The 19,305-nt window shown below is 31.3% G+C and overlaps 1 protein-coding gene and 1 pseudogene across 1 annotated transcript; one reads left to right on the top strand and one right to left on the bottom strand.

Moving 5' to 3' along the window:
* The first annotated feature begins 7,350 nt into the window (after window positions 1-7,350).
* Window positions 7,351-10,278, top strand: LOC130962031 (zinc finger CCCH domain-containing protein 48-like). The gene is made up of 6 exons (XM_057888120.1): window positions 7,351-7,636; window positions 8,279-8,566; window positions 8,674-8,820; window positions 8,902-9,081; window positions 9,200-9,282; window positions 9,376-10,278. Exons 1-6 carry the CDS (start codon window positions 7,421-7,423, stop codon window positions 9,515-9,517), a joined length of 1,056 nt encoding a protein of 351 aa, XP_057744103.1. The 5' UTR covers window positions 7,351-7,420; the 3' UTR covers window positions 9,518-10,278.
* Window positions 10,279-10,288: 10 nt separating this feature from the next.
* Window positions 10,289-14,016, bottom strand: LOC130962032 (short-chain dehydrogenase/reductase 2b-like; annotated as a pseudogene).
* Between the last annotated feature and the right edge of the window lie 5,289 nt (window positions 14,017-19,305).

The raw sequence follows: 19,305 nt of genomic DNA, 5'->3' as shown, positions 1-19,305 counted from the left end.
ATTTGAATTTTGAGGGCAAAATTCTTTATTAGGTGGGTAGGATGTAAATCCCGGTTAAATTAGTAGATAATTAGTCAATAAATTAATTTTTAATAAGGAAGATTAGAAATGTGAATATTATATTAAATTAGGATAGAGCTCATCGAAACGAGAATTTTGACACCAATTTCGAAGAAATCGGTCCAAGATTAGACCGAACGGGTCGAACCGGTTGAACCGGACTCGAACCGGGCCATCGGTTCAACCGGACCAACTCATTAAAAGCAGCCGAACTCCTTTCTCTCCCTCATTTGGATGCAGCAGCGTGAAACATTTCCAGGGAGGGGAGAAAGCTTCCGTAACGTTACGGTAAATTTCCGATCCCCGTAACTTCTCCGTCCGAACTCCAATCGCCGCACCGTTTGCGGCCACGCGTTCACCGTGTTGAACTCTACGTTTCTATCGAAACAATTTCACTGGTAACTTGTTTAATCACTCTCAACCTTCTCTTCCCCCAATTTTAAATTTTAAGTGGGAATATTGAATTTCTTTGATTTCTGATGTTTTAGGATCCAATTAGCTTGAGGAAAACGTTCACTCTTGCTTATGTGAAGTTTGGGTAAGGTGGGGATACGATAATTCTATTTTATTTTCTTTGAATTTGAGCTTTGAGTATTAAATTGGATATATATGTGTTATGAATGTGTATTAGGTTGTGAATAAATAATTGGAGCTTGAAATTGTAAATATTGGAACTTGGAGGAAGCTGATTAGTTGAATTTTGAAGGGGCTGCCTTGGTTTTAAATAATTTGCTTTGGTCGTTACGTGGAAATCGGCCAAGGTATGGTTTAGGTTTCTTGCATTTAATATATAATGTTCTGTGAAAACTTAGGCTAGACGACCATAGGATAAGTTGGAATGCAGGTGTATGTTTAATGTTTAGTAATTTGTCGATGAATATATTCAGTTGAAGTTTATTGGATAATTATTTATTAATTTTGGATGGTGAATGTTGTTATGTTAATTTGGAGAGAATCATGGTTGAATGTTATTGTTGATGAACATAGTTGGTTAGGTACTTGCTGATTAACTAATAATTTGGTGAATTATTGATTTGAGGTATTTGTATTAGAAGCCTAGGATTAGTGAACTATGATCCTTAGTTGAATTTTGGTTGTTGGATTTGAATATTGTATGAGTATAATTGTTGATCTGAGGTAGATTTATTGTGGTGACTGTTATGATGATGAGGAAGGGTATGTTGAATTGAAAAGAAAGCAGGTTTGGACCCGAAAAGGGTGGCAAAGTCCGAGTTTTAGAGGAGATGCTGCCAAATTTTTATAAAAAATTAGAGATTTTGTTTATATGATTATTTAAAAAGATTTAGATTCAAAGGGTTATATGATTTGATTTAGAGTTATTAAGAAATTGAACATGTTTTAAATCTGATTTATTTAGAAAAGAATAAATTATGTTTTGAATTGGAACTATTGATGGACGAAATGGGAGGCGTGATAATGAAGGATAATGATTGAATATGATTGACGTATAATGATGAATGAAATGCGGTTGAGAACGATGTGGATGTTGATGAATTATAATTAAATTATTTATATGGCTTATGAATTTGAATAATCTGATATACGAGATTCCCTGGATCAAATGCCGTGGCTTGCCACCACGTGTACCAGGTTGAAAACTCGATACTCTGTTGACCCTATGACGTAAGTGTGACCGGGCACTATATAAATTCCCGGGAATGTTACCCCCATTGAGCAATATTGATTATTTGAGATAAAGCTATGCATAGACTCTTGGGGATGCACGTCAGGGGACAGTCTAAGGACAATTTAGACTTGTCGGGTTGGCTGGATAACCGACAGATGAGCCTCATCAGCCATAGGACAGGCATGCATCATATGCGTATTACTTGAATTACTTGCGTGTATATTAACTGGGTGTGCCTAAATGTACTTGCCATTGTTAAATGTATATTTGTTATCTGCAGTACTTGTAACCTTCTTGTGCTTGCCTTTGTCTGTTTAGTTGTCTGTGAAAATGCATGATGGAGTTGGAGGTAAGGAGGTATGGCAGAATGAGAATTTAGATTTAAGGTTAAGTTAAGTTAGGTTTAAATATCCTTAGTAAACCACCTTTTATGGCTTCTGTTTAATACTTTAAGCTCTACAATCTGAGTGTCGGCGTTCTAGGATTGCCTCTGGCATTCCCAGGACCTTATATATTACGTGTGTGGCACCTTTACCATACTGAGAACCTCCGGTTCTCATTCCATACTATGTTGTTGTTTTTCAAATGCAGGTCGAGAGGCATCTCGTTAGGCATCTGGACCCTTGAAGCGGAGTGGTTACTGGGTTATTTTGTTATGCTATGATGTATATATATGTACTTTGCTTTCTCTCCACATAACTTATTCTTTTTGATCCTCCTAGAGGTGTATGGAGAGGCAGGATTTTGTTTATGTACATTTGGGTTTTGGATATGTATATATATGTATATATGTGTGTATATTCTCCGGCCAGTCTTGACTTCGCAGGCTGAGTCAGGAACTCGTTATTTTGTATCTTTGACTCTCTGTTCCTATTTTGGGTTACTTTACACTTGACAGCTGTAGCTTTCTTAGCACGTAAGTTAACTCACTTCTCGAGCGTTACGCTTTTATATTCGCAATTTTTTTATTTCCTCTATTCTTCAAGGCTCCTAGCATATTATAATTCTTCTGTTATTATGTGTACTCATTTTGTTTTAGAGGTCGTAATACCACACCACCTCTGTTTTACGGCTTAAGCGTAAAGCTTAGTGTGGTAGGGTGTTACAACCCATTATAAGCAAGTCCAAAAGTATGAAATTAATAACCTCAATACCTCATAATTCCAATTTATGTTCATCAACATTTTATTCCAACAACATTACAATCTACTCATTAAATGCAATTAACAATTCACTTATCCAAAGGTTCCTCTAACCTAAATTTTCACAACACCGTAAATATTAAACGTGCGAAACTTAAGCCATACCTTGGCCGATCACGTAGTTCACCCAAGGCAGCCTTACAACACAAAATACAACCCCTCCAAGCTCAATTAAAACAACCCCAAACCAAGCTTTGATCATCAACAAGCCTCCAATTACTCCCAATTCAATTCCAATGCTTATATACCCACTTAATCTACACCTAATACATATATATATATATATATATATATATTCCAATTTCAATTTTCCCATTATACATACAAGATTGAGCTAGGGTTAGGGTGCTCTTAGCTTGAGTCCACAAGTCCTGGAAGCTAACTTGAACCTAGAACACAAAAATTGGACAAGATTCACTATAGGTTTTCAATTTCACCAAAGAAAGAGGGATAGAGATTCTGAACCAAATGTGATTCTTACCAGTGAAATTGTTCGGATAGAAAGGTAGAGCTCAATGCGCTGGACACGTGGCCGCAAACAGTGCGGCGATCGGATCCCGGACGGAGGAGTTATGGTGGATCAAAGGTTGTGAGGGTTGAAAGCTCCTCCTCCTTTCCCCAATTCTATTTCTGTTTGTTGCATGCAATGGGGAAGAAGGAGAGCCGCTGTTTTGTTTTAATATTTGGGTCTGGTTGGACCCACGGACCCGGTTTGGGCCCCGGTTCAACCGATTCGGCCCTTTGTGGAGAAAGTTATGGATGTTGCAAGTTTAGTGTTTAAATTTGTGTTTAGGATGGCCAAAACAGGTTTGCTGCAAGCTTTCTGGGCATTCTGCTCAATTTTGAAAAACGCCCACCCACGTGTACGCGTGGCGTGGAATTCGGCGATGCATGCGCGAGAGGCATGCGTATGCGTGTGTGCATATTCACGCGTACGCGTGACTTGGCATACGCTCCACGCGTACGCGTGGATGCTGCCTGCTGCAAAAACCGATTTTGACTGTTTTTAAACCAATTTACAACTTCTAAACCTCCATTTTCTTCCCTTTAAGGCTTAAAGTATGGTTCTAGGTCCAGTAGATAAAAGAAGCTAGGAAAACAAGATAACTTGAAGGTGAAGATAGTTGTAAACGGTGGCTTTTATGAAGAAAATAAGAATGTTGACGAAGTTTAACGCTACGGCTTGATATTTGATGATGTATTGATGATAATTGCCATGGCTTATGAATAATGATATCTGAGATACGAGTTTTTATGGGTAAAAACCGTGGTTCGCCACCACGTGTTCCAGTTTGAATCTCGATACTCTGTTGACCATATGTCGTAAGGGTGATTGGGCACGTATAAATTTTCGGTATGTATAGCCCCATTGAGTGATTATATGATGAATGAATGTGAACTCTATGCATAGACTCTTGGAGATGCGCGACGGGAGACAGTCTAAGGTTTTCAGACTTGTCGGGTTGGCTGGATTACCGACAGATGGGCCCCATCAGCCATAGGACAGGCATGCATCATATGCATTTGTTTATTTTGATTGATATGCACTTCCTGGGTTTGCTTAATTGATATATATCACCTGCTACCTGTTATACTTGCTACTTGTACTATCTGCTCGTTACATATGCGTGAACTTGTTTGGTTGCTTGTTTCTGTTGCATTATGAATGATGGAAGAAATGGAGAAAACGGAGAAATGGTTTAGTGTTAGGTTAGGATGGAACTTGAGTAAGTTAGGTAGATTTAGAACACCTACCTCTGTTTATGGCTTATGTTTAGTACCTAAGTTGGATAACTGAATAACGGAGTTCTAGGATTGCCTATGGCATTCTCAGGACCTTATTTATTATACGTGTGACACTTTTACCATGTTGAGAACCTCCGGTTCTCATTCCATATTGTATTGTTGTTTTTTCGATGCAAGTCGAGAGGCTCCTCGCTAGGCGTCTGGATCTTGGGAAGCGAAGTAGTCCTTAGGTGTATTTTGGTTTTTGTTTGTATATAAGTATATGTATATTTAGCTTACTCTCCAAATAACTTATGTACGCTGCTCCTCTTAGAGGTTAATGGAGAGATAGGAGTCTTGTTTGGTATTTTGGTGTATTTTGGAGACACTTATGTATGTTTATATGTATATATGTATCCTCTGGCCAGCCTTAGCTTCGCAGGTTGAGTCAGGGGCTAGTTATGCTGTTTTCTTGGCTTTCCTTTATTCTTTTACTTACCTTTATCATGTTCCTATTAGGTTTCTTAGCACGCAAGTAATCCTTTCCGTTGAGCGTTGCGCTTTTAATTTTCACAATTTTTGTTTACCCTCTTGTTTCAAGATTCCTAGTATATTATCATCCTCTCTATTATGTATATATTTTGCTGTTTAGAGGTCCGTAACACCACACTACATCTGTTCTACGACTTAAGCGTAAAACTCTGTGTGGTAGGGTATTACACTAAATGGATATGACCGTTAAAATCTCTTAGAAAATCATATCAAATAGATACTGCTAAAACATATGTCATTCGACACACTTGTCATGAATATCTGCCTACTATATATTAAATAAAAGTGACAGTTAATTATCTATTAATGAAATTTACCATTAAATTGAAACCTCGCCGAAAATTGTGTGCTATTAGTCATGAAGTGAGAATTTGTTCTACAAAGATCTAACTACATACACACTTTATTTTTCGTCTCCACTTCTTTTACTCACTTTATTATTATTGTTTTTTGGGCAAAACTCCTTTCTTCATAACTATTCTTGCCAACTAGCAAAATAAAGATAAAGACTACAACGATGTAAATATAAAGCATATTTAAAATATAATTTGGATAAAAAATAAAAGCATATTGATATTATCAACAAACCATAATTTAAATGACATAATTTTTTTATACTCATTTAAAAATTACAGGTTCGAATCTCACTCCTAATTTAAAAAAATATATATTAATATTGTTTAAAAATAAGTAAAAAAAATTGCTATTAAAAAAAATATGTTATAGAGTATTATATTATATTATTATTCATAAGTGATGTTGTAAAAATATAAATAATATACTAAATTCTTGTTATTTAATCTAAATATTAAAAATTAAAATAATATTTTATTTTATATTAAATTACATTATATTACTTTTTTAAATACTAATGATATTTTTTATTTTTTACACCAATTAATAATTTAAATATAGTTTAAATTTATCTTATAATAATCCCTCTTTACCCGCGTAAAGGGAAGAGTAAATTGCTAGTATGAATAGAGAAAGAGTAACACGTTCAAAAAATATCAATAATAATAAAAGTAATAAAAGTGGTTAAAAACTTTTGTTCTAAATAGGACTATAATGGAGAAAATATATAAAATACAAATTTTTTATTAGATTGAAAAAACAAAAAAACAACTTAGTTGTTTCATTATCAAATTGTCAGTTATTGTTTAAGAATAGGATTTTGATCACGAGTAAATTAACTCATTAAGTGCACTTGAATTTTGTTAGGATTGGATAGTGTAGATTTGAAAAAGAGAATGTTTAGTTTAAGTTTAAAATATTTTTTAATATAAACTAATTTTTATCGGTGTAAAAATGACAAAAGCATAAAAAAAATGCTAAAATTAAAGTATTATAAAATGATTGAACCAAGATATTTTTATTATATTTATGTAATTAAATGTATATGTCGCAGTAATTGTGTATCGAAAAAACAGTTAGATAACAAAATATGTAACAGAATCAGTTTTGAGCTATAAATGAATTTCATAATGACACTATTTAATATTTATTGATGATTGATTTTTGTCGGTTTAATTTAATTTCTGATCTTATGAAATACTTTTCTTCCCACCGTCAACGAAACCTATAAATAAAGGACCTCATATGGTTTCCAATTTTCCTTTACTCTATTAAACAAACACTCTGTTACACTCTCTTCTTCGCTGATTCCGTGATTCTAATTGTTATCAGTCTGATTGCACTTTCCGAACTCAATTCTACTCTTAATTCAGGTTTGCTTCTTAGCACGTTACCTTCTTTGGAATTTCTTTATTTTCTTCCTTAGTGTTCATATTGTATTTTACTTAAGTGGTGGTGTTAAGTTGGGTTGATGGAGAAGTGGAGTAACAGAATTTGGGTTTTGATGAGGGAATGGATTCGGCAGCTTCTTGTAATTGGGTTGTTGTTTAAGTTTTGGAAGAGATTAATGAGCAATGAAGGGTGTTATTGATGGGAATAGTGTGTTTTATTTCGTAGTATCATGGCTATTATAACAACAACAAAGAGGAGTGAACGGTTCCGTCGTACAACACCACCAACATGCAAGTATTGGCAAGCTGGGAGATGCAACAGAAATCCTTGTCAATTTTCACATAGCTTACCAACCTCGCCGTCCAATGTATACTATAATGCCAATACCACATATAAACATTCGAAGATGGCCAGTTCCTCTGCTAAGAAGGCCTTCAAGAAGCCAGAAAATTGTGCACTAAGGGCTGTTGAGTATAGACCAGAAGCTATGTCTGTTGAGAAGCCAACTAAGTGTGAACAAAAGGATGTGGAAGATGTGGAAGATGTGGCCACTGTTGCTAAGGCTTCTGTGGATAAATCACGCAATATTTGCAAATATTGGATGACTGACAATTGTGTGCATGGTGACTTGTGTCAGAATTTGCATTCATGGTTTTATGGTGATGGGTTTTCTACGCTTGCAAAGCTTCATGAACACAACAAGGTATATACATGTCTGATTCCACCTTTTAACTGAATATTGCAATTGAAATGAAATTTGAATATAAGCAAAAAGTGAAAAACTGCAGAGATGCGATAACTAAGTTGCAATAAATTAAAAAAAATTCAACACGAAGCATAGGTGTCTATATTGTATTAGTTATAAACTTATAATCCCAATATTTGTTTCTAAAATCTAAAGAATCCATTCTATAGAAGCAACCATGATAAGAGACATTAAGAACTAACTTTGGAAAATTGACCCATAATTTTTTAGGCCACTGCTTAGCACCTGCTTCACATAAAAATAACCGTGTTTGCCTAGCTTAGATTAAATCAGAATAGAAGATCCTTAGTTTAAAATTGATATGGGAATGGAATCTAATACATTTTACATACACTGCATTTATTTTATTGTCATTCAAGTATTAAGCAAGACAGCAAGACAGCATTTATTTTATTGCCATCAACACGCATATTATATCAAATTCACGTAGAAAATGTATATTAGAAATCTTACCCACCTTGCCGAAGAGTATCAAATCTAATCTAGGACACGCTTTTACATAAGAGCAACATTCTACTAATCTTTAAAAGTGCCATTGAGTTGGATTTGTTTATGATAATATTCAAATTTTGTTGACAGGCAATCACTGGGATTGCACTGCCGACTGGTTCAAACAAACTTATTTCTGGTAGCACTGACGGCACAGTTCGGGCATGGGACTGCAACACTGGCCGTTGTGTTCACATGATCCATCTTAATTCTCCAGTTACCTCACTCATATCTGAGGGCCCATGGATTTTTGCCGGTGTGAAAAATGCTGTGAAGGCATGGAATATTCAGACGGGTGCAGATGTTACTCTTGATGGACCTAAAGGGCAAATCCTTTCCTTGAATGTTGGCAATGATATCCTCCTTGCTGGAGCAGAGGTAAATTAAGATTTGTTTATAGTTAGCCATTTGCTACTGATTAGAACTATGATATTTCAGCTAGTTCTGTTGTCCATTAGTTTTTAAATAATTTATTTAAATTGCAGGATGGTGTTATTTATGCTTGGAGATGCAGCTTTGAGTCTCCTTTCAAAATGGTTGCAACACTAAGTGGTCATAGTAAAGCAGTGGTTTGTCTTGCTATTGGATGTCACAAGATGCTTTATTCTGGATCCATGGACCATAGCATTAAGGTATTTATTTATTTATATGCTTCATGTAATTTGCACACTATTCCCCTTTAGCTAAGCAATTTCTTACCCTGCTATCTACAGGTTTGGGACCTTGATACATTACAGTGCACAATGACACTTAACGGCCATACCGACGTTGTCACATCACTTATTTGCTGGGACAATTTCTTGTTATCGGCTTCATCTGATCGCACAGTCAATGTTTGGGTGTGCACCGAGGAGGGAACTCTGGAAGTGACATACACTCACACTCACGAAATTGTAAGTTGTTCAACCACTAACGTTTCTTCACAAATGTCTTTAAGCTGATATTTTGATTTTGTTTAAGGAGGTGATTAGTTTGTCCAATTCATTTTCTTTTTTTTATTTGTTATTATAGGCTGTTCTTGGAATGTATGGGATGACTGATGCAGAGGCCAAGCCAATATTGTTCTGCTCGTGCAAAGATAATTCAGTTCGTATGTATGAATTGCCAACCTGAGTAATGATAAATCTTTTATCTACTTGTCTTGCTACTTTTACTATTGTAGCTACTTAATGTGCCTGCTTCTACAGGTTTCTAGAGAGAGGTCGACTATTTACAAGACAAGAAGTTCGATCCTTTGGGATAGGCCCTGGCGGACTCTTCTTCACTGGAGATGGGACTGGTTTGCTAAATGTGTGGAAATGGTTAGAAGAGCCTAAGGTGCCAACATAGGGAAATACATAAGATCTTGAGTTACATGATGAGTTATTCTAATTATTTTAATGTGGTGACCTTATCTTTATTCTCTGAATGTATGAATTAACTGAGCATACTTGATGTTGGGGTTGGGCATATTGGTTCTTGAGGTACAAGAATTTAGAGAAATATTATTGATTCTTGAAGCAAAAGAAACAGTAAAATAAAATAATAAAAAAAGTCCAAGGCTTTGAGCATCAATGGTTAGGCGGGTCAAAATTGGCCTAAAAAGCTCAAAAGAGTTGTTCTTCCTAACTATATGCTTGTGGTGTGAAAGTGTCAAGTAATTCTTGAGACCGAACATTTAAAGTCGTGACCCAAAGCTATTAAAGAGTACGCTTAAGGCTCTAAGCACCACTGTCTGGGAATTTGAGCAAAGCTAAATTCGAATCCAAAGGGTTCCCCCAGTTAAGTGCTTGTGGTGTTTATGTATCAGGTGGTAATACATGAAAACAAAACACTTAGAGTCACGGCTAGGCTCAAAGGTGCAAAGCACCAAAAGAAATAAAAGCTGTGTTCAAGAATCAAGAAAAACTTAAAAGAAGAGAGTCAAAAATATGATCTGGATTCTAATTCTAAGGGATACCAATATTGCTGAACTTCAAAGGAAAAAGAGATGCCAAAGCTATTCAGAAATAGAGAGTTAGTAGCCCCATTCAGTAATTAGACCTAGCTTCATCTGACAACTCTAACTTTCAATGTATAATGTAACATTCTATGTATTATACAATTCTCAATAAGACCGTCAATAAAAGTATGCGTGTTGTTTTAAATTCTTCATTTAACTTGTGAAATTATAATATCGGTTTTGATTTTTTTTTAAGGAGAAAGAAAGAAAAAAGTGACCAATTGAAAAACTACATAATAATAGGCAACATAATTTTGGACTGTTAGAACTTTTCTGCAGCATTTAGGTCCCTTCATAGAACCTGAAAGCAGTACACCCTTACTTTTTTTAATTACAAGCTTCAAAAAGTTATTTATAAGTATAAACCCTTTTGGTCATAGGATATTTCCAAGATGGAAAATTTGACTCTGAATTGGAAATGCACTCAAGCTTTTTAAGTTCATGGTTGAAAAAATGTAAGGATGAAAATCTTGAGAGTTTGAATAAACTTTACTGTTTTAATGATGATGAGCATAATAAGTCTAATGTGGCAATTGAATTATTTGAGAAGACACCCAACTTGGAAACAATGGAAGTAAGCTATTACTATGATGAAATCCTCAAAAATATATTGCCCTCCCATGATGAAGCTAGTAATAAGGAGATTATTGGAAACTTAAAAAGAATTGTACCTCTTCAAATTATGTGTGTTGAAATCCATCAATGGGTTAGAATAGTATACTTGTCAAAGCAGCTGTGTCGAATGTCCAAAATTGATAACACTAGTACTACAGTCTTCCTCCAATCTGAAAGAATTGCACATAGAATCATGTGAGGCAGAGGCAGAGGCATTGCTACGTCTATTTACACCTTCAACAGCGAAAATATTAATACGCCCTGAGGAGTTGCAAGTTGAGTATTGCGAACCAAGTTTCTAGAAGGATTCAAGTTTCTTACAACTCGATTGATGATTCGGTCTTCCACCATGATCTTAATGCTGCTGCAGTATGACAGTTTCTAAGTCAGGTAATAAATAAATAAAGATCCTTCTCCAAATAAAATTTTATTATGTCCAAGAGAAATAATTTCTACACTTGGTTATATCAACTGAAGTGATGAACAATTTATTTTCAGTGATTTCAACTTTAAGCAACAGGATGGAACCGAAATCATTTAATCTTTTAAGCTGATTGATCTGATTCTTATTAACAGATTACTTTATGGATAATAACAACTTAATTTAACCACATATGTGTGTGTTGTTAGTTCTATTATGCCTTTGCTTGACACACAAAATTACACCAAAATTCTTTCACAGCTTAAAGGATTGGTTCTTAGGGATTTATACTAGGTTGAATCCATAGGCTTTGAGCAAACCTGGATGGCCCCACTTCTTGAAAATCTTGAACACTTGAAAATTTTGGCATGTAATTGTTTGATGAACTTGGCACCATCTACTGTCTCGTGATTTGTTTACATCCTCAACTGCTAACAGTTTTGCTCAACTGAAAAAGATGTCCATATCAAACTGTGAGTTGTTAGAGACAGTAATCGAGTTAACATAATCATTGAATCAAGGTACCTGACAATATAAAATACTATGATACTATGACAACCAATTTCAGCTAATATTATAGCAGATTACTAAATAAGACCAACATAAAGCACACTAAAAATGATGTTTTGTTAAATTTGAATTTCGAATGTTTCTTCTAATTGAATTTCAGATATTCTTATTTTTAAAAGTCTTGAATTTTTTTCTTCGCATTAAATATTAATTCTGCAATGTTGGCTCTAAAGACTTTATCGGCTTAAATTTATTCCAAATTTGGGACTTTATAAATACAATTCTTTTATTATGAGATTCATTCATCACAGCTAGATAGGATGGATTAACCATGGTAAAGCCTTTGTCATCCGGTGGGCAACCAAAAAAGTATACTGAAAAGTTCATTATGTTCAATTCTTTTATTTTATTTTTTTCCTTCAAACCTATAATATTTATTAAAAATATTAGATCACCAACACATTTTCCTTGACCTAAGAAATGGATACTATTCATCTACCAAAAACAGAAGAAATGAATATACATAACCAACCTCAATTGGATTAGAATGAAGAAACTTCATTCTGAGAATAGAAAAGGCCAGAAGAGGCATTTGAAAGCAATGCTATTTTGACAGCACTAGCAGCATCTTCTTCTGCGGTTAAAAGTCCAGCATTGGCAGTTATATCAGTTTTAACATAACCTGGACACACACTATTGATGCATATAGTAGGGTACTTTTTAGCAACAATTCTTGTATATGCATTCATTGCAGCTTTTGAGATGATATAGGCACCAAGAGATTATTAGAATAATTAAACTTAAAACACACAAACAAAGAGAGTATCTTAGCTACCTTTAACTTTCCTAGGGCGATGATACATTCACAATTCTTGTTGATTCAGATAATTGGAGAAAAGGAAGAAGGGCTTCAGATGTTCTTTTAGCACCATAATAATTTATTTGCAAGCATTCTTCAGCTAGCTCGAATGTTTGAACGATTCCGGCTTTTTCTATTACATCAACTGATCATTCCTAAAAATTTCACCCAATTCAATATACCAAGAAAACATCTTAGATTAAAAGCTAAGATTGTGTCTGGTTTATATTTTTTAAATTCTAAAATAGAAAATGTTGAAAAAAAAAAATATATGAACCAAACTGGCTGTAAAATTCTTACCCTGCTTTTCAATAACACTTGAGGGACCAAATCGTTGTCCTTAATCACAAGTCCACCAATCCCTGCATTGTTGATCTACAAAATGCAAATCTTTTCTTCAAGAATAATATTCAAACATCAATATATATGACAAGGAAAAAGATAGAATCCATTTCAATTGAAAGCTACCAAGTCAAGGTTATTAATTAAGGCAATGAACTCATTCCTGGTTAGTATCCAAAATTAGTAACATAAACCCTAAACATGACTTGATAGTAAACCTCTTAGCATGCAGAGCTTCATACGAATTATACGAGAAGTTTAATTTTTATTACATTCAGAACAAATTAGTCAATTACATTTTTTTAGTGGAATTGTAAGGAAAAAGTTCCTCAACATGCAACTAACAAACATGAAAATAAATGAGAAAATCCCAAATCATACAATAGAAATTTATATAGTCAATGAAACTTATTTCTGAGTAGAAAAATGCAAACATGGAAATTTTATTTTCACATAATTCATCTTGTATCCCCTTTCATGCAAACAAAAAAAGAAAAAGAAAGTGATATATATATATGGAATTTAATTTGTCAAGTTACCAAAATATCGAGTTTTCGAAATTCGAATTTGATGAAATTTGCAAGAGTATCCACACTAGCAGGAACAGCAACGTCTTTGAGAGTTTCCAATGCATGAAGGCCTCTCTTCTCATCTCTGGAAGTCAACACAACCTTCACTCCATTTGAAGCTAATTGCCTTACTATTTCTATTCCAATTCCTTTGTTTGCATCAGTCACAACTGCATATCTGATTAATTTGGAAAATAATGTAACTTCATTTTTCTTAGAAAAAAAAATACTGAAAATAGAAACTAAAACGAAACAGATCCAATTCCTTTGTTTGCTTCAGATAGGGTTTGAAGTGGGATGAAGTATGTATATAAAAGAAAATGCTAGTGTCTCCAGCAAAAATACTACAAGAAAATGGTGTTGTACTTTACCTCTGTGGCGCTTGTTCCATCTTTAATTTGAGGCCTTGTTCGTTTAACGGAGAAATCAGGGAAGAAGATATCATGAGCACTATTTCCATGCATGTATGCCACTTGCCATGATTTCCCTCTTACAAGTTTGCTGAGATAACATTCAATCATTCAATTTGAGTATAGTTTGTTTTGAGTTTTTAAGTTGATTAATTTGTTTTAGTTTTATAACCGTTAATTAAGTTGGCATTTTACATAAATTATTTCTTAGCATGAATTACTACTAATAGGATGCTAATTAGAGATTATTATGAACAGTTAATGCTATTTGGGATGCTAACTTGGTCTGATAATGATACATATAAATGGTCCGTTAATATGTTAGTTATTGCGCATTTTTCAGAGGGTAATAAAAGGCTAATCACACACTTAGACTTAGGGCTTGTTTGGGTGAGCTTTTAAGAAAAGATCTTTTTTCAAGTTATCTTTTTTTAAAAGATCTTATAGAGAAGTAAAAGTAATTTTATGTTTGGATATCTCATGTAAAAAGGTCTTTTTATCTATCAATTATGTTTGGGTATAACAATATAAAAATACTTTTTTGTTTATTTATTACATGAAAAATATATTTTTTTTAAGGAAAAAAGATCTTTTAAAAAAAGATGTAAATTACAGCTTCTCAAAAAAGATCTTTTTTTGATTTTACTAGTGCTTTTACTTTTACTACCAGAAATTTGCCAAACACGTTAAAAAATTAAAAAAGATCTTTTTTTATTGAAAAAAGATCTTTTTTTAACAAAATAATGGCGCCCAAACATGCACTTAGTTTGGTAAAGCTTTTGCTTTTTAAAAGTAGCTTATGAAAGCTGTCTTTTAAAAGACAGCTTTAAAAGCTGCAGCACTTACGTTTGGTAAAATCAAATTAAAAATGGCTTTTAATAAGTACAAGCACCATAATTGTGTTTGGTAAAACAGCTTTTAAAAGTTGAAAAAATTATAATAAACATGTTTATAACAAAAAAATAATTTTTTTTTTCAAATTCTTTAAAATTTTATATAATATTTTAAAATAAAATAATATTAAAATAAAAAATTCATAATAAACATAAATATAATAAATAAATTCTTCTATTTTTTAACTTTAAAATTTTATATAAGTATCATAAAATTTGTATGTAATCCAATGTTAGTACTGGGTACGTCCATTACCCACCTATGTATATTGACTCACCTTTACAGATCATAAAAAATGGGACACATATCTCAAATAAACTACTCTTATGATTATATATCTATATTTACATATGTATATACATGTTGTTATTATAATTTGGACTAATGCTCATGCAAAAAAATTTTATGATTGGTTTTCATCAACCTCTTCCCGTTTCAAAGAACAGAAAAAAACAAACAAAGATAATAGATCTACTGAAAAAATACAAAATTAACGCAAAAAAAATAATATAAATAGATAGAAGTTCATACCTAATATGTGATAGAGATGTATTTGTGTTGAAATTTGTGAAGATTAGGTTGAAAAATAAAAAAATATATGAAGATTGTGTTAGATTTTATGAAGGTTAGGAAGAGAAGTTAGAAATATATGAAGATTTTAATGGCAATATAATAGCGGGAAATATGTGCGGGAAAATGAAAAAAATTTGGTAAGTATAAGCTAGCTTTGAAAAGCTCCCTCCTAGGTGCTTTCAAAAGCACCCCTAACTTTTAAAAGCCGCAAGCACAAGCACTTGAGCTTTTTAATTTACCAAACGCAAAATGACGTGCTTGTGCTTTTTAAAAGCACAAGCACCTCCTGAAAAAGCTTTACCAAACCCAGCCTTAGAAAGTGTTTAGTTTGTATTTTTATTTTTTATTTTTGTTTTTAATATTTTTTATTTTATGAATTTTATAAAAAAAATGTGAAAATAAAAAATAAAAATAAAAAATAGAATTTTATTATTTGTATTATTTTTATTTTTTTTCACAAAATTCAAAAAATAAAATACACTGAAAATAAAAATAAAAAATGAAAACACAAACCAAACGTATCTTTAGACTTCGTTTAGTTCTAAAAAAAGAATAAAACAAGATACTGAAAACAAGACACAAAAAATAAATATATAAAAGTTAGTATTTTTATATTTTATTTGGTAATAAATTAGAATAATTATAAAAATTTAATTTATTCTATTTTTTAATTTAAAATTTTGAGAAAAAATATAATTATAAAATATTAATAAAAATAATAAAAAATAAAAAATAAATTGTGTCCTTTGTTATTAGTGTGAATATATTTTTTTTGTTAAAATAGACACAAAATATACTAATTCAATATTTTTGAATATAATATTTTTATCTATCAAATATAATTTTATATCTCTGTATTTTTATTTTAGTATCTCGTATTTATAAATAAATACAACTTTAAAATATATTATTTAATTATAATTTTTATACTTCTTAAATCTAGACTAATTTGATCGTTAAAATCTCTTTTAAGTACTATTTTTATCGGACTCAAAAGTCTCGATCCACATTTAAAAAATCATACCAAATAAATACTATTAAGCATATGTCATTCGATACACTTGTCATAAATATCGGCCTTCTATATATTAAATAACAATGACAAACTTAATTATTCATTAGTCAAATTTACCACTAAATTGAAACCTCGCAAAAAAAATTGTGTGCTTATTAGTCATGAAGTAAAAATTTGTTCTACAAATATCTAACTACATACACACTTTATCTTTCATCTCCACTTCTTTTACTCACTTTTTTTTTTGGAAAAATCCTTCTCTTCATAACTATTCTTGTCCATTAACAAAATAAAAACAAATGAATTTGGGTAAAAAATAAAGGCATATTGATATTGTTTAAAAATATATGAAAATTTTTAAGTAAGTAAAAAAATTGCTATTAAAAAAATATTATAAAAGTATTATATTATATTATTATTCATAAATGATGCTATAAAAATATAAATATAAATAATACACTAAATTTTTGTTATTTAACTCAATCGTTAAAAATTAAAATAATAATATTTTATTTTATATTAAATTACACTACATTATTTTTTTAAACACTAATGGTATTTCTTTATTTTTTACACCAATTAATCATTTAAATATAGTCTACATTCACTTTATAATGGTCCAATTTATTTTACCTGCGTAGATGTACGAGTAAATTGCTAAGTTTGATGGAAAAAGAGCGACATATTTAAAGAAAATATCAATAATAATAAAATAATAAAAGTGGCTAATTTAGGAGTAATATGTTATGTTGTTACAAAAAAATTTTATTCTAAAATAAAAAAACATACAATACTTTATTTTTTATATTTGTATCATAAAATATTGAGTAATTACAATTTTGCATGAAATTTAAATAATTAAATAGGATTATAATAGAAAAAATATATGAAACAAAAAATTCTTATCAAGATTGAAAAAGAAAAAAAAAGTCTTAATTGTTTCATTGCCAATTATTATTTTTAGAATAGAATTTTGGCCACGAGTAGATCAAGTGCACTCAAATTTTGTTATCGACAAAAATATTCTCAAATAATTTAAAAATGTGATAAAAAAATTCAACATTAAAATGTATTTTCAAAAATATCTTAGAGATTGAATTATTTCGATGCAATTTTTGCAAACATGATTAAAAAAATGAGATATTTTTATCCTTAAAATTTGGTGATTTTTTTCTAAGTATATATTTTTTGTGATTTTCTTCAACAACTAATAATACTTTTAAAAAATTACAAAAAAATATATACTTAACAAAAAATCACCAAATTTTAAAAATAAAAATATCTCATTTTTCTAATCATACTTACAAAAAATCGCATCAAAATTCAATATGTAAAGCATTTTTTGAGAAATACATATTTAATGTTGGATATTTTTGTCGTGTTTTTAAATTATTTGAGGATATTTTTGTCGATAGCAAAATTCGGGTGTATTTTTGTTAGTGATAAAATTATTCGAGTACATTTTTGGTAATTTACCCTTTTTTGAAATAATGTTGCTGATTTCGTAAAATAATAGTTGGTGTTTAATTTGAAGGATTCCGTTGAATTTTTTTTAATTAATTTGTCTGAGTTAATTTTTTATGGATAATTTTTTTGGGGCTATATATTGAAGATGGAACAACCACAAAGTGATCAAAGATGGATAATTTAGTTATAAATTTTGATATTTGAAGTTGTTTATGAACTTTTAATGATAGATTATAGATAATTATTATGCGAAATTGTAAAATTTTGAATTTTATTTGTTTAAAAATATTAAATTTAAATATTTGAAATTATATATTAAATTTTTAATAATTTTATTTTATATTTAATTGTACTGTTGAATTCTGGTTGAACTATTAAACCAGTCACTCTATCAATTTATTAATTGGATTGGTTTATATAACCTTGATCTGATTCGAATTACAAGAATTACAAGTAAAACTATTGAAGTTCAAAGCTGATACAGAATCCAAAAAGTGATCAGTCAAACCAAATTAAAAATTTGATCGATTTTTGTTAAAGCCAATAAAAAATGCCATTTCTTCTTTACTTCTCCACCAAGCTCTTTCTTTTCTTGTCATTGTCGTCTTCAGATGGTCCAGTTTCAGCGTTCAATTCTTTCACACTGTGTTGTGAAAGGTTGTTCAGTTCAGGAGAATAAGAGAGAGCATAAGTGGCTATTATTGCAATATTTCCTAAAGCATGAGTTGCAATGCTACTGCAATATTTTTTAACCAATTACTATAGAGGACGATATGAGCACTAAAGTTAGAGAAAGCTATATTTGAACATTGGACTAAGTTTGAAGCTCAAAAATTAAGCTTTTTTTTCTACTCATTTATGTAGCAGATTACAATAGGCACTAGTGGGAGGAGAACTTTCATAAAGAGTAGGTATTTACAGGCTGTTTGAAAATCCTTGGAATTCAATTCCCACAAGCATTGAATTCCATCGTTTGAAACAAAAAAAATTAGTTTAAATGGAATTCAATTCCACTATTTTCTCCTAAAATTAATTCCTATCTAATTGAGTCTGATTTAAAATTTCATTATATTAGGATTTCACTTAAAATGTAAAATGTCCAAATTATTCATGTGACTCAATTACTTTTCTTTTTACTCATTCACTTTCATCAAAGTTTTTCACCTCCCAACATCACTTCCACTCTTCTTCCCTTCCATGCAGACATGCTTCATTTTTCGTCAATCTACTGAAACAACCCGTTATCATTTTCACCAAATTCTTAAAGCTGTAATAACATTTGAAGTTTAATTTTTCGTTCAACCAAATTGTATAATTGTTCCATAAAAAAATCTTTGTCAAGAAAGGTTTTATCCATATTTTAAAAATAAAATTATTCATTCATTATTTTGATATATATTTTTTGTATTTTCAAATGGTCATATCACTCATTTTCGTTAAAATTTTTAGAATTGTGTCGGT

The sequence above is a fragment of the Arachis stenosperma genome, chromosome 2 (assembly GCF_014773155.1).
Source record: "Arachis stenosperma cultivar V10309 chromosome 2, arast.V10309.gnm1.PFL2, whole genome shotgun sequence".
Taxonomy (NCBI): domain Eukaryota; kingdom Viridiplantae; phylum Streptophyta; class Magnoliopsida; order Fabales; family Fabaceae; genus Arachis; species Arachis stenosperma.
This window is presented reverse-complemented; position numbering and strand designations above follow the sequence as displayed.